General features: G+C 48.0%; 1 protein-coding gene across 1 annotated transcript; it reads right to left on the reverse strand.

Moving 5' to 3' along the window:
- Positions 1-7,224: 7,224 nt before the first annotated feature.
- ACOXL (acyl-CoA oxidase like) lies at positions 7,225-11,551 on the reverse strand (the record flags this gene model as incomplete). Its single annotated transcript, XM_084900975.1, is given in 4 exon segments — positions 7,225-7,414; positions 10,672-10,702; positions 10,705-10,743; positions 11,452-11,551. Coding segments are annotated over 4 exon segments (360 nt in total).
- Between the last annotated feature and the right edge of the window lie 10,156 nt (positions 11,552-21,707).

Below are 21,707 nucleotides of genomic sequence, written 5' to 3' on the forward strand. Positions count from 1 at the left end.
CAACCCTGCTCTAGCCATCTCTGCTCACTGCCCAGGTCCTGTTGAAGGAAAGCTTTCAACACGTGCTCACAGACTTGAGGTAAATTCAAACTGGGGATTTTTCAAATCTCCGTTTCAAATAGTCACAGCATGTGAAAGGTACATTACAAATGGTTATCTTCAGTTGCACTGGGTCTTGAGCCCTCTGGTCTTTGGAGAACAAGGCAACAGACTATCTTTTTAAAAATAAATATTTAAACTGCACTTGTTGAAAATGTTCATAACTGCCATGGAAACACCACACAAAAAATACTTAACCATTTCACACCCAACAACAATGCAGCACACTTACTTCTGTAAGACATTTGTGAATCAATTGTACCCTGAAGAGTCGTCAAGGTAACTCACCTCCTGTTCACAGTCGACCTTGACCAAGCAATACCCAGCTGATGCACCCCTGTTTCTCCTTAGATTGATCACTTGGCAAAAATCTGCACTCACCGCTGATACGAAGCTACCCTGATGAGAACAACAAAATCCTCGCTACTCCTTACATAGAAAGTGTGAAGAAAAATAATCTGCGAGTCATTATTGGTATTTGCTACCCTCTGGTGGTCAACCCTGTTTCTGCACCAGAAAACTGGAAACTCCACCTCACAGATGGTCCCTCTGAGGGACCTCCAAACCAAAGCCTTCACCCCCTGGACTTCCCCAGCCTCTGAGCAAATCCTGCTGCTCTACTCCCCTTGTCCGCATGCACACGTGTTTGTGTGTGTGTGTGTGTGTGTGTGTGTGTGTGTGTGTGTGTACATCAAGGAAAGAATGTCAACCCAAGTAAAACATGAGCAAAGCACACAAAATGCGTCTAAAAAGACAAACATGCACCAGACGCAGGAAGAACCTCCATGAGAACCACTGACCAGCCTCCACACAAGTGTCAGCAGAATAAACATCAGTCTTTACATTATCTATCTCCATGACGCACACACTTGACTTCATAAGTTCTCAACACACTACTCTGCGGATCCACACTCTCCCTCACTCCACCCTCCATTGTGCCCTCTATTTGAAGGGCAGAGGCCTCACTGTGCTCATTATCAGAGTGTTTTCAATTCTATCCAACCCCATGCAACACAAGCCCCCACTGAGCCCTGGCATGTACTAGGTGCTGTGGAGATGCCGGTTTTCCAGCCCTGGCTACTGGAGGGGTAGGCTCTGGAGGACGGGGTGCCTCCGGCTTCTCCTTATACACACCTGCCCGGGAGTTATAAAATATGGTGCCCATCACGTAGGTAACTGCTTTTCTCTAGAGCTTTCACTGTTATATTCAGTCTTTGTAGTGGGATGGGTAGATGGGTGGGTGGGTGGGTAGATGGGTGGATGGAAGAGTAAAAACACTTGCATGATATTTAATGTTCTATTGGGCCCTGCACTGAGACTAAAAAAAAGACATGATCTCTGCTCACTAAATGTTCTGTTAATAATCATAAAAGTGAGATAAATCTAGCCCTGGCCGGTGTTTCTCCGTGATTAGAGCATCATCCCACAAACGAAAGGGTTGAGGTTCAACCCCTGGTCAAGGGCACATACCTGGGTTGCACAGTCAATCCCTAACCCTGGTTGGGGCAAATACAATACAAGAGGCAACCAATCAATATGTCTCTCTCTAATCAATGTTTTTTTCTTTCTCTCCCCTCCCCCTCTTTTCTTCCCTTCCACTCTCTCTAAAAATCAATAAAGCTTGACCAGCATGGCTCAGTGGTTGAGCATCGACCTATGAACCAGCAGGTCACAGTTAGATTCCCAGTCAAGGCACATGTACAGGTTGCAGGCTTGATCCCCAATAAGGAACATTAAGGAGGCAGCTGACAATGATTTTCTCTCATTGTTGATGTTTCTATTTCTCTCTCCCTCTCCATTCCTCTCTGAAACCAATAAAAACATTAAAATAAAAAAAATAAATAAAAATCAATGGAGAAAATATCCTCAGGGGACGATTAACAACAAAAATGACATCAATCTACATGACAAGAAGAAATAAACATAAAATGATTGCAAAAGCAAATAAAAGTAGGTGATCACCCAGCAAGAATTAAACAGACAAATCCCTGATAGTTTTATTAAAGAAGCCACATAAATTGAGGTTATTAATTTAGGGAACTGAGTGAGCTGCAAGTCAGAGAAAGGTCCGTGGTCATCAAGGCAGGTAGACTGTTACACTCTGCCATGAGCTGACGATCCCCTTCCCCAACCAGTGACAGAAGCACACAGACAGCATTGCAAAACCAGATGCAGGAGCCAGAGACCAGGGGGAGAGCACTGATGTTGGGACATCTTTGGGGATGTGTCTGAGCCGGGTGATGGGGAAGTTCGCAAGCAAGACCAGAGGGCAGCAGAGACACGAAGCCTCGCCCGATGCAGGGCAGGCCCGACTTACTGCACCACCTGTGTCATTTAAGGCCACCTCTGACTCAGAAGCACACTCAGATGCCCCAACCTCCTCTTCCTTATTATTCTAACTCTCCATGGGCCCATACGGTCAGGTGATCTTAGAAAGGTCATCCAAGGACACTCTTAAAAAAGTGGACTCTACCACCTCCCACAGACCCTTTACTCATGTCAACAATGCTCACTGTCAGGGAGGCCGCGTGTCTACCACGAGTTCTGAGTATCCCAGCTGAACCAGTGTCTTCCCTTTGCTCTCCCTTCAGCCCCACAGGTGGGAAAAGTTGCCCATCATCTGATATCCTGCTCCCTTTATGACTCAAAAAGATGGTCGTTCAGTCTCTTCTCTCATGACCACTTGTCCTTCAATGAACCCCAGGAGAAAAGCCACATGGCATAGACTCCACTGCTCCCATCCCACCTCCCCCACACACAGCTGACCACGGCCATGGCCACTTTTCAGCTGCATCCAGACTCAGTCTCCCAATTCTCCACCCCCCGCTCCAAGTAGCTATCACCATTGAGAAGTGAGTATGTGTTATAAACATTATATAAAGGCCCACTTCTCCTCACAACCTCCTTGTACTTGAACATCATTATATAAAGTCCCACATCCCTTGTAATGACAATGAAAATCTACATGAATTGATGACTTGGCACAGGCACTGACTCTCTCGGGCCCTCCGACAGCTCCATGAGGGAGTGCTGTCAGTATGTTCAGAGGTTTGGGCAGGTCCAATCACTAGCCTAGGCCATGCAGAGGCAGTATGCAAATCCAGATAGGCCACTTCCAAAGTCCTTGCAATTCATGGCCTCGCTGTGGAGCCCAGGGCAAGCACACATGCCATCTGTTTCCATGCATGCTGATCCCTCTTGTGACACCAGAACCACACCACATGGGGCCCCTTCCCTGGACCTGGCCCGGCACTGGGCACGGGGCAAGGTGGTGAAGAGGAGCATCGCTCCTATCAGCTGCAGTCCCTGTGAATGCCACGTGAGGTGCTTCCTGTCCCGGGCTCACTGGCTGGCTCTCGGCCTCCATGACACGAAGTTGTAACTCAGGTAATTCGCAGCTCAGGCACACATGTGCTGGATGGGTTGCCTCTGTTCTTACTTAACTCTATCCCGTCTTTCAATAATATCTACAATACATGTCACTCTTATCTACACAACATGGGGCCATCTACTCCCTTAACCAGGGTCAAAGGCCACATATTCTGTACCCATCTCAGGCAAATTCTTTTATTTCTCATGCCTCAGTTTCCCCCAGATATAAGGTACATGGGCATACCAATGGAAATGAGTTAACATCTGTAAGCACTTATCATAGAAATGGCTTATAGTACGGGCCCAGTAAATATTATCTGCTCATAATAGTGCTACTAAAGAGACACGTTAAGTCAATGAATTTTCACAATGTTTCCATGAGATGACTATTTTTGCCTCATTTTTACCAATGAGAAAACTAAAGCTCAGAGAAATTAAAATTAGCCCCAGGCCCACTCCACCCTAGTGTCCCACCACCCACAGCAGCAGGCCCTGAACCTGTCCCTGGTGGGTCTCCTTCCTGCCCACAGCTGGGAGTGGTGGCCTCACCTGACAGAACAGTCACCTGGACTCCCAGCATTTATCCTCTGCCTGGCAGACCATGCCCTGGGAGGCCCGAAGACCCTTCCTGCCACCTTCCCTCCCCCGCCCCCCCAGATTCTCCTGACCGAAAGACAGTTCAACCCCAGAGGGATTTGAGCCTCTCCACATACCATGATCTCACCAGGCAGGTGCCTGCCTGTACTAAGTCACCAATTCATGTAGGTTGTCACTGTCGTTACAATGGATGTGGGCCTTTATATAATGATGTTCAAGTATACGGAGGTTGTGAGGATAAACAGTGTTTACAACACATACTCACTTCTCGATGGTGGTAGCTGCTTGGAGCGGAGGGTGGAGAAGTGGGAGACTGAGTCTGGATGCAGCTGAAAAGCAGCCATGGCCGTGGTCAGCTGTGTGTGTGGGATGGGATGGGAGCAGTGGAGTCTATGCTAGTGAGACAAGATCCAGCTGAACATCTAACTCAAAGAAATGAGAGGAGCAGAAACAGTGCTTTCTGGCAGCTGCCCGGGTGGACATCGTCTGCTCAGGCCTTGGGCCCCGCACAAGATGGGTGTTCCTGGCTCCCACACCCCACCTGCCGAGAGGCAGTCCTGACCTTACTGGACAGGTGAACCTGCATGTGCCCCACGTGTCACCGGCGCACTGCATGAGGTGCACACCCCCAGGCAGTGCCCTGACCACCAGCGCCTTGATCCCACCTGCACCCGACAGACTTTGGCAACCTCTCAGGCCTCCTCACAGAGCACATGAGCGAGCATGTGCATGTGAAGCCGACAGGAAGGGTAGTGCCTGGGGCAGGACCACAGAGAGGAAGGGAGAAGGCCTGTTGTTCTGGACCAGGGGCTGTGTCCTTCCTCCCCGTCACAATGGGAGCGAATGAGGGTCAGGGTGAAGGGCACAAGAACTTGTACTGAGCGCTTACCTCTGCTAAGAATCTTGCCATATGCTCAGTGGTTAGAGCATCAGTAGTTAAAGTATCGGCCCTCGCACAAAAAGGTCTCGGGTTCGATTCCAGGTCAAGGGCACTACCTGGGTTGCAGATTCCATCCCTGGCAACAAATCAATGTTTCTCTCTTCCTCTCCCTTCTTCTCTCTAAAATCAATAAAACATATCCTCAGGTGAGGATTAAAATAATAACATAAAAGATTAGGGAGGCTCCTCAGAGAAAACAACAGGCTGCCTTCATTGGCATGTCACACTCCCTCCCTCTACTGCAGCCTCCAACCCAGGCTGACTTCCCAGCCTCCTTCCTCCTTGGGGAAGGGCCGCCCAGCCTCTCCCCTCGCCCCACCTCCACCCTGGCCAAACATCTTAGTTTCCTGGTCTTTTTGTTCCTGCTAATCATTTAATTTGACATGGCATCTTGGACATAAATGAGAGGACGGCTATTATGGCAAGCCCTTAAGAGAAAATCTGAAAGTCCTGAGAAATGTTATGGAAATGAGAGATAACCCTGAGAAGTAAGACATCTGGGCAAAGTTTAAAAGGACCCTGTATGCTCAGCCTTGAAGGAGTGTCACTGTGGGGAGCCGCGGTGACAGTTTCCTAATACACGAGGAATGCACGTCGGAGAAAGGGATCCATTTTCTCACTCATCAGTGCGAGCAGAACGAGCGGGACCGGCTCAGGTTTCAGCCCAGAGAACATCTGTCATACGTTTGAGCCACAGGAGAGGAGGAGCTGCCAAGAGGGCTGGTGAGATCATCCTCCCAGACGCTGGCGATGAGGTCACAGTGGCCAGGGTTGCTGTCCATCAGGGCCGAGCAAGCAGAGCCCAGGCCTGCCAAGCTCTGCCAGGGGTCTCCCATCACTTGGCAAATCCATCTCCTGGGCAGGGCAGGTGACAGTGAGGGGGTGACTATTGCTTCAGGTGCCCAAGACACTGGGCACCTCTGTAAACGCATCGGACTGCCTCACACCTGGAGGCCAGGATCCAGGCATTTGTTTCCTGGAAAAGCCCATGTAGTCCTTCCCTACAGGCAAGTCCAATCTTCCCAGTAGCAGCACCAGCAGCACCAGCACCACTTGGATAAGAGCGCTGAGCCATTGAGCACTTGCTCTACACCAGCACAGCACCCCCTCACTGGTGCCTTGTATCAGTGGAAAGCCCGTTTTACAGAAGGAGAAACTGAGGCAGAGAGAACTGCTGACTGGTCCAGAAACCCACTGCGGTCATGTCCAGGCTGAGACTGGAGCCCAGGGTAACTGGCTTCAGAGCCCATGGCGGGAGAATGCCTCCACTCTGCCGAGAATGAAGCACGCGTGTCAGACGCCCAATAGGGAATTGATGGTAGGGTGGCCCTGCAAGAGCCTCTGGGCTCGGTGGGGACTGGCCCCTCCACGATGTCCCGGAGCCTGGAGAATGCTGCCTTTGAAAAATCACCCATTCTGTCTCCCATGCCACTGCCCCAGACCTGGGGTAGTTCCCATCAGCTCTTTGCTGGGCACCACACAGAACTGGTGTCTGGCAAGCTTCCTGTGAACGGGACAGACCTGGGAGAAGTGATGAAGGAAGAAAGTTCCTATAATTCAGGCAACTGTGTGCTGATGCCAGGCCTGGAATCAGGTGGATGAAATGTATTTCTTGTTGATGGCAACGCTGGATCAAGCCACCAATGTGTGTCCATGGGCATCTTCACTTTCTCCCAGCTTCACCAAGCCCAGGGGAGCTGGAAGCAGGCTTTTCCCTCATGCAAAATGACAGAGAGGGCTCAGAAAACACAGTGCTGAATTCTGAGGGTGAGGAGGGGGCCTTCCAGAACTTTCTCTTCTGGTCACGCTTTTCAAACCAACATATGGGAGAGTGGGGGAAAGGGAGGCAGAAAAGGCCTCTGCAGGTCTGACCTCCCAGACTCCAGCCGGCAGTGCTGATGCCACACCCCACGTGGCCCTGTGGACTCAGCCAAGTCCTGACAGCCTCGTCCACGGGGCAGCTCCGGCTGCTTTTCAGCAGACATGCTTGTTCTGAACCAGCCATGCTCCCAGAGACACAGTCTGTGGCTCTCTTGCCACAGTGCAATGTGACCGCACCGTGACTGGCAACACACAGCTGGCTGCAGATGAATGGCAGACCCCGTGGAAACAGTGTGCGGGAATGTTCCATGCGGCCAGCTGGCACTCTTGGTCTCTACCTAGTGACTGGCCATCTTATACCAACTGTGGCCCAGGAAGCTCAGCTCCAGGAATGATCACCCCGGGGACCTGCAGAGAATGACAGTGAGGTAAGTTAAATGAGCGTCAGCCACCTTCATGGAGCCGATAGCCTGGAAAGTCACCGCTAATCTCGAAGGGGTCAGTGCTGCCAGCATCGCGTTGAATCTTGAACTCTTGTTCTTCACAGGGGAATGGTGCTGCCTACCTGGGGGTACGGACCCGAACCTGTGGTGCGGGAGAAGTAGTGGAAAGAGAGGTGGGTTAACAAAGGGGAAGAACATGGCACCCTCAGCAAGGAGGTCAGGCAGCTCCCACCTGCCCACAGGGAAAGTCTCACGGCCTCACATCCTGCAACCTCCCTCTGGAGACAGCAGGGCAGGTGCCTCCCCAGGAGATGCTGATGAGGAAAAGCAGGTTTTCGGGCTCGGCAGTGTCCCTGACAAAGACAGGCGTGAGGGCCGCTATCATCAACCCAACACCAGAACCTGAGTGTGAACACCGTCCATAAAGCCACTCGAGTTGTTGAGATATAACCCACACCATAACACCCACCCCCTTTTTAAAGGGTGTGAGTCAATGGCTTTTAGTATATTCACAAAGCTGTACAACCATTGTCACTATCTAATTCCAAAACATTGCATCACCCCCAAAAGAAATCCTATACCATACTCCCTACCCTTCAGGTCCCAACAACCTTTATCTACTTTCTACCTCTAGGCATTTGTCTCTTCTGGACATTTCTGTAAACAAAATCCTACATGTGGCTTTTGTGTCTGCTTCTTTCACTTAGCACACTGTTTTCAATTTCCATGTATGTTGTGTGTATATAAGTACTTCATTCTTTTTTATGGCCAAAATGATATTCCATTGCACGGACCTACCATATTTTGTCTATTCATTCATCAGTTTACAGTTATTTGTGTTGTGTCTACAGTTTTGGCTGTTAAGAATAATTATGCTATGAACATTTGTGTACAAGTTTTTATGTGGACAGATGTTTCCAATTCCCATGTGGGCAGTGTTTTCATATGTACCCAGGAGTAAAATTGCTGGGTCATTTAAAGTTTTGAAGAACTGCCAGTCTTTTCCAAATCAGCAAAACCATCTTACATCCCACCAGCAATGTATGAGGGTTCCGATTTCTCCAAATCCTTGCCAACACTTGTTATCATCTGTCTCTATTAGAATGACTAGAGTGGGTGTGAAGTGGTATTTTAATGTGATTTCATTGGCATTTCTCTAACAACAACGATGTTCAGCATCTTTTCATGTGCTTATTGGCCATTTGTATATTTTCTTTGGAGAAGTACCTATTTAGATTTTTGCCCATTTTTAATTGGGTCATATATCTTTTTCACTGTGGGACTATAATAATTCCATTTATATTCTGGATGGTAGAGCTTTATGAGATACATAATTTGCAAATATTTTCTCCCATTCTGTGAATTGTCTTTTTTTTTTTAAGCATAAAAGTTTGCTAATTTTGATCAAGTCCAATTTATCTATTTTTTCCTTGACTGCTTGTGCTTGGTATCACATCTAATAATATATCATTGCTTAAATTGAGGTCACAAGAATTTATACCTATGTTTTCTTCTAAGAGATTTATAGTTTTAGTTCTTACACTTAGATCTATGACCCATTTTTAGTTCATTTGTATATAAGGTATGAGGCAAAGATCCAACTTTATACTTTTGCATGTGAATATTTAGTTGTCCCAGCACATTTGTTGAGAAGACTTTTTTCCTGATTAAACTGTCTTGTCACTATTATTGCATAAATGTAAGGGTTTATTTCTACATTCTATGTCCTATTCCACTGTGGAGATAGATGATGATGATGAAGATAGATAGATAGATAGATAGATAGATAGATAGATAGATAGATATTCTTATGACCATACCACACTGCCTTGATTACTATAGCTTTTCAAATAAGAAGTAGGAGTCCACCAACTTTGTTCTTCTTTTTCAAGATTATTACCACTATTCTACGTCTCTTATATATCCATACAAATTTTAGGACCAGTTTCTTAATTTCTGCAGAAAAAAAAGGCAACTGGGATTTTGATAGCAATTTCATTATGTCTATTATCATTTTTGATCAAGTGATAAACCAACACCCTCAAAGTGGGACTCCTCCCACAAAACATCTGTGTTGCTGCTGCTGTTCTGTACTATCTGTATGGGGGAGGGGGAAGGAAGGACGGCAGCCTAAATGTCCATGGAATGGCTTTAAAATAAAATCTTACTTATCAAAGAGTATTCTATGTATGCTCCTATCTTCTACAGACGAGGTAGCTTCCTATCACTTTTCTTTCTGGTCTAACCTACTTTCTAACCTCTGGTGCATTAGATGAATGCTAAGCCAGTGGGTCCACCTTCTGGGAGAGGGCTGTCCAAGCCATAGAGGCCCCCTGAGGGTGGGGGCGATAGGGAGAGCTCACACCTGTAGTTCTGCTGCCCTCCGATCACAATGGAGTGATGCCACGGCGGTCAGGAAATGTGTAGGCATCTGGGGTCATGGGCACTGGCAGCTCCTGAGGCCCGAGGGCTTCACCAGGGACGCTGCAAAGAAGCCTTTGTTACATCCAAGCAATTCAAGGGCTGTGGGCAGGAGAGATAACAAACAGAATTGGGTCCACTTTAAGTCTGTTTCCCGCCCATTTTTACTAAACTTTTGGCATCCATGCCATTTATCTGCTGACAAGAACTTGCAAGCAACGAAAAGGAGTGAAGTGCAAATGGAAAATCCATAGGAAAGCAGGAGTGTGCCTGACTGCTTTACAGATTTACTAGTAAATGTGGCTGTGGTCCAGGATTTTAACTGGATACAGGAAATGCTGCTGAGGAAAGGAAAGGAACTGGTGTTTCTGAGCCTCTGCAAAGAGCGCTGTGAGCCCCGGACTACGGCTGGAGAAGCCGCCTTCACCTTGCTGTCTAGCCACCTGGGCTGCACCCCGGGAAGCTGGGCAGTGGCCCGGAGCACCTGTGACAGGAACCACCCAGCAGCGCTCGTTTTATCACCTGCAACACGGACACTAACACCCTAAATACCCAACAATAGTGACTGAGCACATAAGTCATAGATCATTTAGTTCACAGTCTTTCACAGGAGTGTTAACAATGACCATGCACGTGTGTTTACTGCTGCACAGAAACATCTGACATATAAGGTGAAGCAGAGATTCAAGTTATAAAGAAGAATTCCTAAGAGGATCTCATTCAGTAAACTCAAAAACATTTCTCTCTTTAGAAAGGTATACCACCAAGGAGAAAAATCTAAAAAGTTAGACGTTAAAGTATGACACACATTATGTCAGGGTAGTAGCATCTCGGATCATTTTGATTTTGTCCTGTTTGCTTACCTGCATTTTCCAGTTAGTTGTCAATAGTGAGCAGGAGTGGGAATGAGAACGAAGTCCCGGGCTGGGAGCAATGAGATCACACACACAAGAAATGAGGTAAGGAAGGACCACTCACTTATCCAGCAGGCTGTCCCTTGCTATCCGAACTTGTCAAATAGTAAAATCCCATTCTCCACCACAGGCAGACCTAGAGAGAGCAGAAAGAGAAGGAGCCTCAGGGCGAATCCACGCCAGCCTCAGAAATGCTGTCCCTGCTACTCCCAGGCCCCACGCCACTTGAATGCAAAGTCCTTTCCAGTGTGATGCACTGTGTAGGGGCTGGGGCTGGGGATGCTCTTGCTGTTACCTTAAACAGCTGTGTCTTCCTGGGGCTCAGGTGGGGTCTCTGGGGCCACACCTGCCTGTCTGAGCAGTTGCTGTGATGGGAAAGGATGTGGTCCAGGCAGCAGAATGTCAGACCAGAGAGGGGAGGAAAGCCCTTACTCAGTAACAGTGACACCAGGGGCACTGTCAGAGGTGGGGCCAGCCAGGGCTTTGGTCCCGATTCCCACAGGACACATGCAAAGCTCTCACAGACACACCTGCAGCCCAGTTCTGAGGCCTCGCAGTGCCAAGTGCAGGAGGCAGCTGATTAATGTTTCTCTCTCATCAATGTTTCTAACTCTATCCCTCTCCCTTCCTCTCTGTAAAAAATCAATAAAAAATATATTTTTTTAAAAGAAAGAAATAAAGCTTTACAACTTCCTGGGGCAAGACACAGTTGATCGCAGATAACAGTGTATAACATCTAAATGTCTGATCAATTTTATCATCACAAATCTTACAAGAGAGCCAAGTGCTCACTGGGAAGCAGTGATGATGAGGAGAATCATTCTCGTTTTCTGTGGTGACCAACCTTGAGACCGTCCACCCACAACGAGCTGGGCAAAGACCGAGGCATAGTTTCTGTGCATGGCATTTCTGTCGTACATCTTCTGAGCATCTTCCCACGGCATGTGGATTACAACCTCCTACACAAACAGCAAAGCTACGGCATTTCTCTTCTTAAAGCTCATTCTGTCACCTCGGCTCAGTGCAGGGACGACTGTGAAACACCTGCATCGCGAAGTCCCCCCACTCGGAAAACGTCACAGCAGAGGAGGAGACAACAAAGTCGTCTGGCTCAGCCTTGTGAGGTCACGGCCCTATGCCACCACCTCAGCTCACACACTCACCTCCACCTCCTGGGAAAATGACTAGAAATGAAAGCACCTCAACGACTCTTCCATCAGGAAAATAAGGTGCCAATTTTCATTGGATAAGAGACCTCCTTCCTGGACTCTATGAGATAATGGTGGGCTGACAGGTGTGCGACTCCTGAGCCACCGGGCTTCAACGTCTAAAGACTTTCTTCAATGATCAACATCTTTCTCTCTAGACACACTGAGGCTCTGATTTTAAATAATCCAACACCCAGACCGCTAAAAGCCCAGTACTATCCATTCAGCTCTCCATACACCCCTGTCCCCCAAACATCCCACCTATGAGGTTCACAAGACAGAATGGACGTCCAATGACCTGGGGCCCAGGTCCATGCCTATGTGTTTCCTTTTGTCTGTGGGCATCACTCCTTCAGGACTAATCACTTGGTTCCTCCTGCCCATCCCTGTGACCCGGGCCATGAATATAACTGCCTCCATGAGAAAAGCCTGTCATTCAAACAGCAAGCAACTAACCAAAGGCCAAAACAGTGTCCTCAAAGCCAGCAAAGCCAACAGGCAGCCATGCCCTGCTCCCACACTGCTTAGGCCCTCAGCCCATACCATTTTGACTTGTATAAAGAGAATTATAATTTAGTTAAGGCTTTGATGGTTCTTTCAGAACTTCCCCAAAAAAGGTTCACACATACAAGCCCTCAGAACCATTTTTAAATGATTCTCTATCTTATAAGAAAAAGAATCTTATATCACATGATCTCACTCATATCCAGAGACACAGAAGCATGGAACAGACTAAGGAATCTCAGAGGGAAGGCAGGGGTGGGGGGACTGGGTAGGGAGAGATCAACCAAAAAACTTATATACATACTAGTATATGCATAACCCATGGCCACAGACAGTAGTGTGGTGAAGGCCTGGGGAGGGGAGGGATGGAGTGGGGAAAGGGGACATCTGTAATACCTTCAACAATAAAGACAAAATTTAAAAAAGAAAAGAAAGAGAATCTTAGAATGTGGCATGCAGGTTATCTCCTTAACATGATCAAGGATTCCAGCTCAAAACAGTCTGAAAAGAACCCTGGTCAGGGCGAAGTAAGAAGAAGTGGAGGTTTCTGTTTAAGTGTCTGCTCAGAACCCGGTTTTCCTCCCTTACCCCCGGAAGCCAGCAGAACAGGATCACAACGGACATGCTCCCCTAACCTGTTGGTTCTCCCTAATTTGGCTCGCCACCTGCGTTACCCTGAATACCACGATGGCCAGCTCTGAATACAAGGCACCCCGGACAGGCAGGGGCGTCCAGGGGAAACGCACATTAAATTGGAGCCGACAATATTGAAGATGTGACTGAACTAAACCAACAGGCTATTGATCGTGGAAAGATTATCTCAGGTTTCAGATTCGAAAGTATGTAGATTCCACTTTCCTTCTGGCCAAGAAACACAGTGTCGAAGCCTAAGAAAACCCGCTCTGACATATGTTTGCGCAGGCAAAGTTTTCACATGTGCAAGGGCTTTGCAGAGATATAAATGGACATGGCTGAGTCCTTTTAAGAGAAGTCTCCGGAGGTTGCCCTGGTCTTGGCAGGCCAGCCAGGACTTCTCAAAGAAAGGAACTGTTTGAGGCTGGTGCAGAAAAAAACAAACAAACAAAAAACAACAACAGCCCGTGTGGTGAGGTGATTACACCCCGAGGGGAGAAGGGGTAGTAGCAGAAACCACTGGCCTGGCAGGAAATATGTGGGGGGAGGGAATGGCAGGAGGCCGCCAGGCCCCGTAAACATCTGATATGCTCTGGGAAAGGAGGTTTGTCACTTCTGGCAAAAACACTTGATTTGGAAAGTTTGCATCAGCCCAAACGCTGGCGTTGTAGCTGATCTACATAATGCACACCATGTGTGTCAGCTCCCAGTATCATGCTTTGCTGAAGGCTAGCAGAGTGGTCATGCTGTAAGTTCTAAAAATTAAGATGGCCCTGGACAGTTTTCTCAGTGATCAGAGCGTTGGCCCTGGTACCGAAGGGTCAAGGGTTCGATTCTCAGTCAAAGGCACATACCCCCATTGCAGGCTCAATTCCCAGCCCCAGTCAGGGTGTGTGCAGGAGGCAACCAATCAATGTGTCTCACATCAATTTTTCTCTCTCCCTCTCATCCACTCTCTCACACACACAAACACACACAAAAAAAAACAATCAATGGATGCCCTACCTGGCTTGGTTCAGTGGATAGAGTAATGGCCTATAGACTGAAGGGTCCTGAGTTTGATTCTGATCAAGGGCACATGCTCAGGTTGCTGGCTCGATCCGAGTGGTTGGGGGAGGGGAGAGGACGTGCAGGAGAGAGCTGACCAATGATTCTCATTATCGATGTTTCTATACCTCTTTCCCTCTCCTTTCCTCTTTGAAATCAATTAAAATATATTTTAAAAAATTAATGGAAAAAATATCCTTAGGTGAGGATAAAAAAAACAAATAAATAAATAAAAATGAAGATACCTTCACCAGAGAGAATTTAGCTTCATTTATTTGTTAAATTTAGCATAAAAACAAAACTTTTACCTCTTACCTATCCATACCACCACCCAACCCCCCCTAAAAAAATAATAATAATAAAACAACCAACATAGGGAAAGGAATAACCCAAAACTGTGAGAAGCTGGAACAGTCCTCAAGGGAGTGGAGGCTCTTTGATACGCTCTAATAGTTTAAAGGGACATGAAGGAGAAGCACACCAGCACATGAGACCTCCACCTCCTCTGTGCCATCCTCTGGAGACTCAGTGTCCACTAGAGTCCCTGCATTATTATGGCTGCACACCAGGGAGCTACATCGTTTGTGCTGTTTAGGGGAAATGGGACCAGCACAGGGAAATTATTTTGTGGAAAAAATAATTGTAAGATGGAACATATAAATAAATAACGTGGTTGAGTGTATTTTTTCCCTTTAATAACAGCAAGGTGACTTCAATACCATGGCAAGGGAGAGGAAACGTTGGTCAGCCCAAACCCACAAGATGTCAGCCCCCATCTCTTAGCAGGAATGCTAAGCTGTGAGGGATGATCACACTAGGACCCAAGACCTGATCATGAACTGCGCAGCCAGAATCAGCTTCTTAACCCGTGAGCCGCAGTTTCTCTACCTGTAAAACAGGGACAGTAATACGTTCCTGTATGTGTAGAACACTTAACCATGTGGCAGGTGGAGGGCTAAGCCTGTGCCCGGCATGCGTGTGCTCAATGAACAGAAGCCGCTCGCTGACAGTTCCGGGCTGTGGGAGGATACAGTACACAGTGCAGAGGGCGTCTGACACAGAGCCGAGCTCAAAGTGAGCTTTCACTAAAGGGCGGTCCTCACTGTTGCTGTTATCATGGGCTTGGACATCACCGGCTGCTGAAGACGGCCAGCACCAGGGCAGGAGGAAAGGCAGGGACCCTCCCACACAGCCTTCACGGAACCTGTCATTCTCAACACTGAGCACCTAGTCTGTGTGGGTCAGGAAACCTACTATCATGGTTCAATTCCAAGTCTGGGCGCATGCCTGAATTACAGGTTTGATTCCTCATCATTGATGTTTCTATCTCTCTCTTCCTCTCTGAAATCAATAAAAACATATTTTAAAAAATTATAATCCATCCTGGTGACAGCTAATGTGATGCTAAGAATATGACAGGCTCAATGCAATACAAAAAAAAGAGTGAGAAATTCTCATTCCATAAGCATGCATAAACACACACACACACACACATGCATGCGCGCCACTATGAATTTTTAAGGCTCTCCATAAAAGAAGGCTGAAGCCTCTTAGTTACATGTCCCAGGCTTCTGATATCCTGCCCGAACCACCAAATAGCCAATAAATTATTCCACACCGGAAACAAGGACAGCACAGGCCATGGTGAGCAACAGTCAACAACTGAGTAGCAGCTAGCCCCTGGTCAAACACCATGCCCTTCCTATCAGCCCTGTCAGACTCCAGTTCTTCTTGGCAAACAGGGCTCACTGTTCACTGAAGAGAGAGGCCACTCCAACACCACAGAGTCAGTCCTCCATCCCAGGTGCCCTGTTCACCCCATCAAATGACTCTTCTGAACGTTCATTCTGCCGGTGTGCTCAGGGTCCAGCTCACAAGGCCGGAGATGAAAGACATGCAACCGAGCAACAGGAAGGCGAGGAGGCTGGCTGTGTGGGATCCCTGTGCAGCTCCCCCTGCTGTGGACCTGGGACAAATGACACAGAAGCCCTCGTTCCCCATCCAACAATGGAGTGAATGATGAGAACCCTGACTAATGAGCACCCACGCCTTCTGAGCACTGAGCTCCATTCACACGAGGTCATTGGTTCTTATGACAACTCAGAGAAGAAAACATCACCCTACTTGTCAGATGAGGACTCCAAGGATCAGGAGAGGGAAGTGACCTGGCAGGGCTGTGCTGGAGGAAATGGGCAGGGCTGGGGTTCAAACCCAATCTGCCTGGCATCTAGCAGCACTTCATGAAGCTGCTGCAAGGATTCGGTGAAGGTCAGCAGTCAAGACTTCATCCTGTCTTTTGTAAACCTGGGAAAGTATTACCGATGGAAGGAGAAGAAGAGAATCCCCGGATTGGGCCTCTAAGCTCTAGATGGGGATTAGATGGAGGGACGGCCCATGATAGCAGGGAAAGCTGGGAAAGAGCTTTGGTGCAGGCTGATCCCACCTCAGTCTACTAAGTGAGCCACTCCCTGGAGAGCGCTGGGAAGGGCTCAGCTACATCTCAGGGATCACAGCCCCAGCACTCACCCAGGTCTGGCATGGAGCATATCACAGGTGTCACCAGCTTCCATCTGAACATAGTCTACGAGTGGGCATTGGCAGTGCCATCTTCATGAGAGAGAAACAAGGCCACTAACGCCACTCACGCCACTCACTATGACCTCAGATGTAGAGGGAATGCGCCAGACCTGGGACTAAACCCCAGAGACTGGACGTGTGCCAGGTCATTGGTCTCCCTGCTGCCAGGGACCAGGGGTCTGTCGTGCAGGCCAGGAAGCAGCCAGCACCAGGCAGTGGCAGGCCAGGCCTCTCCCACACAACAGTGAAGGCAGGTCTCCCAAAGAACCCTTGTGAGCGTCAGACGCTTTTCATTTCAAGAGCCAAGGGGATGCACTGAGGCACTGTTTGCGACAGTGGTGACCCCAGAAAGGACAGTGCTATGGACCCCCCCACCCCCAAATTCATATGCTGAAGCCTTAATCCCCAATGCGGTGGTATTAGGATATGGGGCCTTTGGGAACTAATTAGGCTTAATGAGGTCATGAGGGCGGGGCCCTCACCATGGAATCAGTGTTCCTAGAAGAGATATCTGAGAGCTAGTTTTCTCTCTCGCCCCCTCCCAGCTTCCTTCCCTCTTTCAGTCTCTCTCCCACCATCAACCCTCCTGTGAGGACACAAGGAGAAGGCAGCCATCTGCAGGGAGAGGGTCCTTCTCAGCAACTGGGTCTGCTGGCTCTGCTCTTGGATGTCCAGCCTACAGAATGGCCAGAAGATAAATGTGTGTTGTTTAAGCCACTCATCTATAGTATTTTATCATCGCAGCCCAGGCAAACTGAGACCGATAGTAAGATGGCTCAAGTAAGGAAGGGACTGGTCATGGGAAGAGGAAGGGACTGGTCACGCTTCTTTCAGCCTTGAGTCCCTCCAGACTGAATCAGTGTTTTTGGCAGAGGTGCTGGGCGGCTCCCGAGCTAAGTGAAGATTCCAAGCTTCCCTGGCACCTCTCTCTTTCCTGCCCTTCACTGTGAGGTGTTTGCCGAGGCAACCTGGTGGGCAGCACTTGGCTGTGTGAGCACAGCGGTGTTTGTCCAGAGCGCTCAGGGACACCCGAGTCTGTGAGTAACAGACATGGAGGGAAGGGAAGGCCCGGCCTGTGGGCACAGATGACGAGATGAACTGATGCTGACGTCCCTGCTCAGGTGAACAGCCAGCTCAGGGGAAGGTGAAAGGAAGGAGGTAGAGGCCACCAGCAGCTCTAGGCTGGCAGGGAGGTGGGGGACACTATCCCAGAGCTCACAGGCACTGCTCCCAGCACCCTGCACCATCCCTGCAGCGCCAGGAAGGGTTTTAAGCAGCACGGTGATAAGAGAATCATTTAAAAATATCTATTTCTCTATATCTACTCAGATTTTTGTTCAAGAGAACAGCTTCTTAAAAAGCTTTTGATTAAGAAAAATTTCAAACAAAATAGAAGAGTATGATGGACTAAAGGTGACCGACCTCACAGCCCATTTTGCCCCCATTCCATACCCCAGGTAATCCTAAAGTTTATCCCAGATGCCCTGTCATTTCTTCTCCAAGCAGGTTCTATCCATCTGTGAAAAAGAAATACTCTTTTTAAAAACATAACCCTAAAACCATTATCCCACCTAGAATATCACCATTCTTTAGTATCACCAAATATGCAATGTACTCATTTCCCAACTGGCTTGTAATTTTTCTTTAGTTCGTTGCTTGAACCAGGATCTAAGTAATGTGCACACATTGCAATTGGGCAGAATATTCCTCAAGTCAGCATGGACCACAGGCTGCCTCCCCTCCCACCCCACCCCGATTCAGTCAGACATTCTCTGCAGGACTCAATGCACCAGGCTCAATGCCACACCCTGGAGATTCCAAAAGGGCCCAGCCCACAAATCAGGACACCCGTGGAGATTTCCCAGGTCACACTCCACCAGACCTGGCTGAAGAGAAGGCAGGTGGAAGGGCGAGAGGGACCCTGAGTATATAGCAGGGTCCTTCACTGTTTATGAAAGGAGGGACTATCTGGTGCATCTCAGCTGAATTTCTTCTCTCTGGGGCCATAACTGAAGCATCCAGAAGGGAAGAGACTTTGACTGGCTCAAGTCCAGGGAGGCCGGTCTCCCCAGAAGGACCTCATGGTGGGTGCCATCACCCTAGGGGGCACTCATTCATTTCTTTGGTTTTAGTTCCTACATATTTTTGATGACTACACTGCAGAATAGAAGTAACTTCCACCTTGGACTCACCATTGATCCACAGGCCTTCCGGTCTGGTCATTCTCTCGTCCTGTTCTGGTTTCATTCCCCCTGTGGGAACATCAGACTGAGGTGTGGATGCCGGGACTAATTCTGAGGCCCAGGGGTGTCCACGGAGGGAAATATATATGCAGGGCCACATGAATGACCCTTTTCGGGAGACTTGGGGCACCATTAGGGGCCGAGGCAGGCATGCCCGTCAAGCCACTCAGTCCCCATCTTTGGTGAGCTGGGACACACAAAGCAAGCCCACGGCGCCATGCCATTTTACACCCATTTGGTCAGCACAGTGCAGAAGTGTCTGCCTGCAGGCCAGACTCCCGGCAGATTCCCCGGGACCTTGACTGTCTTGGCAGGTTTGCCCCTGGCGCTCCCCAGCCCTGCAGTTTTGCCTGCAGCCTGTGCGCTGACCTCTGGCCAGCCGAATGCCTGGCTCCAATCAAGGGACAGTCTTGATAAAGACAGCAGAGCGGAAGGTTGAGGACACAGGAAGAGCAATATTCTTTACTTCCCTTTGTAACCTAGATCATTTCAGACGTTGCTCATTGAAACCCACCCCTCACTGCCCTGTCTCACTGGCTGTACACAACAGCCACGAATCCCAAAGTGACAAGAGCACTCGCTTGTCCAGCAGCGAGAAGTTGGACGGTGCAAACCATTGTCACTGCTTTGCCTTAAAATTTCAGAGGCAGGGCATTTCCTTAAAGCTGGGGGCCCTGATCCACTGTTAACATTACGGCTAATCTTCCTTATTCACCAGTGTCTCCTGTGACCCAGCCAGCAAAGCTGGTGCTTGTGGCCTGTGCGCACATGTGGGTGAGTGTGTGTGTGTGTACATGTGTACTATGTGCATTGTACATGTAGATGTATTGTGTGGGGTGTGTATTTGTATGCACATGAGCATGTGTGACTGTGTGTATATATCTGTGTACATGTGTGTGCACATGTGTGTAACCTGCCTCATGGCAGCTGGATGAGAGCCAACCTTCTGTGTATGGTTCTCAAGTTTCCACATGGGTTTAAGCGCTCTTCCAGCTGCACTTTGCTTTTCCCTCCTGTAGGGTTTTACAATGGTTCTCTCAAGAATTATTAATTTTATCAAACAGCAGACTGTCAAGACTTATTAGTCTTATCGTGGCTCCAACCCAGTGCATCTTGTATTGATTATTTCCTAAAATATCTCCAGGCTGTAGTAAGAACCATCGTGTGGCTCCGGCTCCAGCTCCGGCTCCCACTGGAGAGCTGGTTACCATCAAATAATAAAAAACAACTGGAGCAGATCTTGGCAGGCTTTTTGGAAGGGCCCATGTGTCCTCTGTCCCCTGATGCCCACAACAACCCTCCACTGAGGCTAAGCAGGACAGGAGGCACTGACCCCATGTAACAGATGGAAATGTCTAGGCTCAGAGAGCTCACAAAGCTTGTCCAACCAGAGTCACCCAGTAAGTGGCACAAGGGCCTGAAACCAGATCTTCAGATTTCTCACAAATGTCTACCCCTTCCCTTCCCCTCCTGCTCCCTACTGTCCCTTGTGGTGTGATTAAGCTGCAGGAAACCTGGGACTCTGGAGACCTACCTTTCATCACTGGTACATCCCTACTTTATACTCCAGTGAGCACCTGACATCAATGCATCCCTGTGACCAGGTGATCTTCCTGAGGGCACCCACCCCTGCATGATGGCAGCAAGCCCTTCTTCCCCTTACAGCACCACTCATTGCCAACCTAAACCACCATGAGTAAGCAAATCCCGCAAAACCTCCAATGAGTCATAGTCTTCTTCACATTTCATTCTCTCCATTTATACTGTTGATGGAGGAGTATGACCTTGTCATTAGTGGTATACATCTGGTCATGTTACCCACTAGTTTGAAATAAATTGCAATCATATTTGCTAAAGCTTCAACCCGAATTGAGCTTTCTTGGGGCATATAAATTGTTTCTGACGCTTACTTTCCTTCCCCAGTCTCTGCACGAGACGGCGAACTTTGCTATTAGAGCCGACGGGCAATGCCAGCAGGAGTTTGCCACTGATCCACTGATGTTGACTTAAGCACTCCTTCGGTTTGATCCCCTTCCAGAGTCCAGCAGAAGTTCCAGAACTTAGACTAAGCTTAATTTGATTGACTGCCCTGCTGGTATTTGTTTTTAACATCTTCCCTACACATAAATTCTCCCCTTTCTTTAATCATTTCTGATCTTTTCATTGTTCTTCTTTTATTTTTATTTTTTTAATTTTTTAAATATATTTTTTATTGATTTTTTTACAGAGAGGAAGGGAGAGAGATAGTTAGAAACATCTATCAGTTGCCTCCTGCATACCCCCGACAGGGGCTATGCCTGCAACCAAGGTATGTGCCCTTGACTGGAATCGAACCTGGGACCTTCCAGTCCGAAGGCTGAAGCTCTGTCCACTGAGCCAAACTGGTTTTGGCTATTCATTGTTCTTAATTAAGGAATGTCTAATATGGACAAGGGGACTCTCATTCAATTGGCCACATAATGAACTGTCTGTATGGATAATAATCAATCAGTAAATGATGTGTATTTCACCATACACTTGCACAGTATTTCCGTGTCAATAGCTGCCTTCATTTAGACTTGATATATTCAAACCATGCTCAATGACCATATCAGAATGTTAGTTTGTAGTAATTTTAAATGATAATGGTTCCATAAATGCATGGGGGATAAACTTAGGCTTGGAATTTATCCTAAATTACACCCCACACTATTTACATTTCTGCTTATTAAGTTCAGTCTCAAACAAAAGGCAGGTACTTTTCCCTAAAACAGCCCCCATTTCTTTGTAGAGCACTTGATGTTTTAGACCTCTATGGCATAATAATCATCTGTCACAAATCAAATTCTACAAAAATGTATATTTTTAGTTTTATGAGTCCCAGAGAGTCTCTAGCTAAAAGGCAGATA

This window comes from Pipistrellus hanaki, assembly GCF_964339955.1.
Source record: "Pipistrellus hanaki genome assembly, chromosome: 12".
Taxonomy (NCBI): domain Eukaryota; kingdom Metazoa; phylum Chordata; class Mammalia; order Chiroptera; family Vespertilionidae; genus Pipistrellus; species Pipistrellus hanaki.